Source organism: Myotis lucifugus, unplaced genomic scaffold (assembly GCF_000147115.1).
Source record: "Myotis lucifugus unplaced genomic scaffold, Myoluc2.0 scaffold_86, whole genome shotgun sequence".
Taxonomy (NCBI): domain Eukaryota; kingdom Metazoa; phylum Chordata; class Mammalia; order Chiroptera; family Vespertilionidae; genus Myotis; species Myotis lucifugus.
The window spans coordinates 1,516,390-1,522,837 of record NW_005871134.1 but is presented as its reverse complement, the minus strand read 5'-3'; the positions used below and the strand labels follow the sequence as shown (position 1 = coordinate 1,522,837).

The following is a 6,448-nucleotide window of genomic DNA, read 5'->3' as shown; positions in this document are numbered from 1 at the left end:
GGCCGGCGACGTGCAACAAGCTGGCAGCCACGCGGCGGCGGCAGCTTGTTGGCGCCGTCCCACGTAGGAGGCGCGGCGCCCAGCGCCAACAGCGCCAGGCACTGCTCGCGGTCCCAGGGGGCTGCCGCGCCGCTTCCAACACGCGCCGCACCAGCCCTTGTTTCACGCTGGCCGGGTACGAGGACATCACCACGGCCTCGAGGATCTTGTCCATGGCGGCCCCGCTGCGGGGGACAGGGAGCAGGTCACACTCTGCCGGACTGGAAGGTGTCTTGGTGAAGGAAAGCGCAACCCTGGCACATAATGAGCCCCAGTGAATGGTCGTCGTTGCTGATGAGCATCTTTTATCTCGCAAAGGTAACACCTGAGCCCTCCCCTTCTCCCCACCCCTTTGCCCTTCTCTCCCAGGCTCCCTAGCGACCTCGTCCACTAGTGCAGTGGTTCTCAACCTTCTGGCCCTTTAAATACAGTTCCTCATGTTGTGACCCCCAACCATAAAATTATTTTCGTTGCTACTTCATAACTGTAATGTTGCTACTGTTGTGAATCGTAATGTAAATATCTGATATGCAGGATGGTCTTAGGCGACCCCTGTGAAAGGGTCATTCGACCGCCAAAGGGGTCGCGACCCACAGGTTGAGAACCGCTGCACTATTGGGACAAGTAGGAGCTAGATCTAGAAGCCACTGGTCAGGATCTTGGCCAGTCATGTCCTGTTTGGAAGAGATGAGATGGAGCGCGGACGCATCCATTACACCTCCGGGGTGGGCGGGCCAACAAGGCTTCCCGAGATCCCCTGCACACTTCACTCTGTCCCCAATCAACTTCTTGCTCTTTGCACCTTTGAAAGATTCCACTTCTGTGTTCGCTGTGCGTTTTGCCTCAAACATCCTATTCCCCAAGATCTCCACTACCACCACACACTCATACAACCAGCCAAATTTCTGTTTTCCTTCACAGCCCACCTCAAACACCCTGTCTTCAATGAGAATAGCCCTGGACCTCCAAGCGTAAATTCATCGCTCACCCTCCATTCCACCTGTGGCCTCTTCCTCCATGATAGTGGGGATCACATACTATAGTGCTGGGGTGTATGGGTCCAAATCCCTCCAGTGAAACAAAGTCTAGTCTCTGTACTCCAGGACTGCACACTCAGCGTCCTGCCTGCCTCCCTAGCCTCGGTCCACACTAGCTCCTCCCTTGGGTTACTGTGCGCTTCCCTCCCCTCCTTGCTTGGCTCGCCCTCAGCTCAAACTCACTTCCTTGAGGAAGCCCGGCCTGGCCTTCCCACTGTTCATTTCAGAGCACCCATCCTCTTTTATAACACTTATGTTGCTTACTTGAATGGAGTCAGCCTCCTCCGCTATACTATGTGCTATCGTGGAGGAGTATGCTTCACAGATGTTGTTTGTTTACAAATTGAAGGAGGCTGCTTCACTTTATTGCACTTGTGTTTTTTATAAATTGAAGGCAAGACCCTCCACTAGCAAAATGATTATGACTCGCTTTATTGCAATGGTCTGAAAACAAACCCAGGACATCTGGAAGGTGTGCCTGTAGATTCCGAAGGCAGGAAGCAGGGCAGGGTTCGCTCACCATGGTATCCCCAGCACCTAGCCCAGTGCCTGGCACACAGGAGGCATTTGTTGAGTGAGCAAATGTGGAAGACAGCGTGGGTTACTGCCACCTTATTCCTGAGCCATAATAGCCTTCCCTCTGCCCTTCCCGTCCATGTGGGCTATTCCCTGGACACCTTCATCCCACTGCCCCACTTCGACTCCTGATTTTCGAACTGGTTCACATGGATACCGTTTGCTCTCAGAACATCCAACTTTCAGCTTCGAGAAGGCAGGGCCGTTTCTGTGCTTCTTTGTATAATCCCACTCTAGGCAGGAGCTGATATAAGGCTCAGCACACAGTAGGTGTTTCACTAAACTTATGGGCTCAGTAAAAACCACTCTATCCTTCAGACGGAGAGGTGGTGCGAAGACAGAAATTTCCTACAGGAGGTGCCAGAAATTTATTCAGAGCCACAGATACTGTGGAACTCTGACTATGTGCCAGGCCCTGGGGAGACACTCTCTTCTCTGTCCTAGCTCTTGGCCAAGACCAAACCTCCATTGCTGTGTGTATTACAATGCAATGGGCCCATTTATTTAGATCTCTGTCTCTCTCAACAGACTATGAACTTCACAGGGAAGCGACTGGGGCTTAATTCTCAGTGGCTGGCATCTCCCATGCCAGTCACTGCAATCTGAGTGCCTCTGAGGAGATGATTGTGGGTATAGCCTAGGTACAGATCAGTGGTTCCCCAACACTGGCCTGGCTGCCTCAGAGTCATCTGGGATGCGTTCTGCTTACCGTTCGGGTTACGTATGCTCTCTGAGCCTGTTTACACCGGCAGGGTTGTCGTGAAGACAAATATAAAGGCCTTGCCGAGACCAGTTTGGCTCAGTGGATAGAGCGTCGGCCTGCGGACTGAAGGGTCCTGGGTTCGATTCCGGTCAAGGGCATGTACCTGGGTTGCGGGCACATCCCCAGTAGGAGATGTGCAGGAGGCAGCTGGTCGATGTTTCTCTCTCATCGATATTTCTAACTCTCTATCTCTCTCCCTTCCTCTCTGTAAAAAATCAATAAAATATATTTTAAAAAAAAAAAAGGCCTTACGGTGCTGCTAGGCACAAGGAAGTGCTCAGAAAATGTCAGTCCCCTTCACTTCAGAAGCAAAGTCATTGCCCTTAGGAGCATCCGGTCTGATGGTAGAGGCAGAGGTGTTGGCAAAGAGTGCCAAGGCAAGGCGCAATCTCAAAAGGCCTTTGAAGGCATCTTTAAAAACTGGTCTCCCTTCAACCCTGGGCCTCTATTTCCTAGGCAGTGGCTCTGACCAACCTACTTTAAAGACCCTAAGCCCCTACCCCTGCCCTCCAGGCTAGTGAATTTAGTATGTAATATGCTTTCAATCCAGGATGCCAGGTAATTCAGGTACAGGCATACCCATTTTATTGCACTTTGCTTCATTGCACTTCACAGATGTTGTGTATTTTACAAATTGAAGGCTAGACCCTCTACCAGCAAAAATATTACAACTCGCTTTATTGTGATACTGGCTTAATTGGGGTGGTCTGGAACAGAACCTGCAATATCTCCAAGGTATGTCTGTATTCAGGCAGCCAAGGAGAAACCTCAATCGATCAAATATTGACATTATGTGTGGAGGAAGAGGACATGGGGCAGGCAGAGTTCTGGGGTGAGGGAAGGCTCTAGAAGTGGACAGTCAGACTAGGAATGATGAGTTCTGCATTTTGGTGTGACCTTGAGCAAATCTTATTCTAGTCCTGCCACTCATTGTGTGACCTTGCGCAAATCCCATCGTGAGCCCCTTTTCTCTTCTGTAAAATGGGGGTGAATGATATCAGGTTGAACCACATGAAAGTGAAGGATCAGATGTTGGCAATTTCACATGGTTCTACCTGATACCTACCCCATAAGGTGGTTTGTGCCTGGCAGCTGAGAGTTCAGTCAGTGGGACCATTCTGTGAGCGCTCTGATCTCCAAGGCCAGCCCTGCAGCTACAGTATAGTCCATGGCCTGGCCACTCCAGGCAAGGCTGACTACCTCCCCCTACTGCCATGCAAGCAGTCTGAGGTCAGCTGCCACTGTGGTCACCAACAAACCCACTCGCTAATGTCTTTAATGCATCCATGCAAAAGGTTCTAGGGCAGCCGTGGGCAAACTACGGCCCGCGGGCCAGATCTGGCCCGTTTGAAATGAATAAAACTAAAAAAAAAAAAAAAGACCGTACCCTTTTATGTAATGATGTTTACTTTGAATTTATATTAGTTCACACAAACACTCCATCCATGCTTTTGTTCCGGCCCTCCGGTCCAGTTTAAGAACCCATTGTGGCCCTCGAGTCAAAAAGTTTGCCCACCCCTGTTCTAGGGGCTTGAACCCCATCTGACCCCAACACGGGACACAGAAAGGAGGCAGGACAAGGCTTGCTATCCCTGTGGCATGAACAAGGAAGATGAGGATCCCCCAGGGAGAGGAACACAGCCTCAGCAGGTGAGATTAGATCTGTACTCAGCTTCCCTCGGGGAGGAAGAAGCAGGGATTACTCCTCTAGGCGCTGGACCAGGAGATGGCCTGTGGACTCTGGCTCTGACCCAAGAGACAGCTGCCCCAAGCCAAACAGCGGCAAACGGCAGCTGTGACCTCCCTCAGAAGAGCCTGCATTAAAATCACGAGACCCAAGTTCTCTGCTTCAGAATCACCAGGTGACCTTGGGTGAGTCCTGGCCAGGCCCCTCAGCCTTCTCACCTGGAAAATGGGGACCATTCCACCTACCACTGCGGGGCTGGGTCAAGGTGTAAAAGATGAAGGCTGGGGCAGTCATGAGTCTCCTCCTGGGCCACCTGTCCCAGACCACCCCAGTAAAGCCGTATCGCAATAAAGCAAGCTGCAATATTTTTGCTGGTGGAGGGTCTTGCCTTCAATTTGTAAAATACACAACATCTATGAAGTGCAATCAAGCAAAGTGTAATAAAACAGGTATGCCTGTGCCTGAATTACTTGGCATGCGTCATGAGTCTATCCTGGGCCACACTGTCAGGGAAGGAGACAAGGAGACACTCCAGATCTCACCGATTCTACAAGGAATTTCATCCATTAGTCCTCACTGCCAGTTTTGGTTTCCAGTCTCTCCTGAGCCCCAGCCCAACTCAAGATTAGCTCCTCTCTACTTCTTGCCTGGACTAGTGCAACACGCTCCCAACCAACCTCGATCTGTCCTCCAATAGAGGCATGTGTCCTGCGGGAGAAGAGTCGAGACTTCTAGTCTGGCCCAGCCACTACCCTCCACGGTGGCCCCTGTGGTTGGTGCTCTTTCACCTCTCTCAGCCTCTGAATCCCAAAATGGGAGATGACCACCTTCCTGCCCCTTAGCCTTTCCCAGCCAATGCTGCTGCTCCTACCCAAGCCCTTGGCTTCTACCTCTCACTGCTGGCAGGACAGCCTGAGAGTCCCAGCAATACCCAACCCTCTCCAGGCCACACAGCAAGCACATAGGAAAACCACAATCCCTCCCCTGGAAGCCCAGATCCCTTTATCTGTCCCTCTCGATGACCCACTGCATTTCTGTTGAGTATTGACTGGTCTCTGTTCCTACATGGTGAAGCCTGACTCATCTCCATCATCCCCAAAGCACTGTGTGTGTGCGTGTGTGTGTGTGTGTGTGTGTGTGTGTGTGTCTGTCTACAATATCCTGCCCCGCCCCCATGCCCTGGGCCCCAACTCAGGCTTCCTCATCCCTCCCTGATCTGTTCCATCCACCCTACCGACATAGTCAGATTAATCTCATTAGATGGCAAGCTGTCATGCCCCTGCTCAGAACTCTCAAGGCTCCCAGTGCCTTCAAGGCCCAAATTCCTGAGCTTGACATTCCAGCCCTTTCTGTGACACTCAGCTGATGTGGGGCAGGGGTGGAAATTAACTTGGCAAACGCTGTACAGCGGTGAATCTACAGGAATTTGGGCAGTGGGCTTTCCCTATGGCTACCTTTGGGGGATACCCTCTCTGCTAAAAAAGGGCTTCCCCTCTTCTCTCCTGGCAAATTTTGACTTATCCTCCCATGCCCAGGTCATGTGCCCCCTCCCCTGGGAAGCCTTTCCTAGTCCCCCTGCCGTTCAAGTCTTTGAGCTCTGGTTTCCCAAGGCCCTCTTCACTTCTCTCATCCCTCAGCAGTGTCACTGGATTGTGTCTCTCTCCCCCACCCAGGCTGGAATTTCCTTTGGTAGGAAATAGGTCCAATCCCCCTTGTCTGTACCCAGTGCCCAGCACAGGACCAAGCACAGAGGAAAGAGTGCCAAGTGACCAATGAGAGACATGTGACAGCAAGATGAGCTAAAACTAAAGATATGATCAGAAAAGCACCTTCTAGGGACTGGCCTAACCCTTGGTCCAGTCACTGCCCTCGCATCTGTCCAGGTCTGGTCTTGTATTTCTATAACTCTGGAATCTTAAATACCAGCCAAGAACACCCCTACAGAAGGCACTGGATGGGTCTAAGTGGGGCTCTAAACATTCTAGAAATGACTCAAACAACCAAAGCTAAAGAAAAAGAAAAAAAATATCTATTCCTGGCTATTCCTCAGGTCAAAAGCTCACAGAATCTCATGAGACAGGGGAAGGAGCTTCAAGAAGGTCTCACCCTCTCCCTGCCCCAAGAGCACAGTAGCCCCTCCAAAGCCCAGCTCAGCACCTAAGAGTTGAGGAGCCCATTTCCTTTCTCTCTGACCCTCATACCCATTTTACCTCCTTTGACTCCCTGGTGGGCACCTGGATGTCTCCGCCCCCCCCCCCAAACACACACACACACACACACACACACACACACACACACACACACAATCCTTCCCAACCCTACCCACCCCGCTTCCTCCCTGGGCAG

General features: G+C 51.5%; 2 protein-coding genes across 2 annotated transcripts in view; one reads left to right on the top strand and one right to left on the bottom strand.

The window, feature by feature from the left end:
• The window catches only part of USP35 (ubiquitin specific peptidase 35), an 18,526-nt gene extending 18,294 nt beyond the window's left edge, over positions 1 to 232 (bottom strand). The window contains 2 exon segments of the mRNA XM_014457871.2: positions 11 to 119; positions 122 to 232. Coding sequence (XP_014313357.2) covers positions 11 to 119; positions 122 to 214 — 202 coding nt within the window. The 5' untranslated portion in view covers positions 215 to 232.
• A 50-nt stretch (positions 233 to 282) lies between these two features.
• KCTD21 (potassium channel tetramerization domain containing 21) overlaps positions 283 to 6,448 on the top strand; it is a 23,074-nt gene continuing 16,908 nt past the window's right edge. The window contains exon 1 of the mRNA XM_014457874.2: positions 283 to 357. Within this exon, the coding sequence (XP_014313360.1) occupies positions 304 to 357 (54 nt within the window). The 5' untranslated portion in view covers positions 283 to 303. The remainder of the gene's footprint in view (positions 358 to 6,448) is intronic.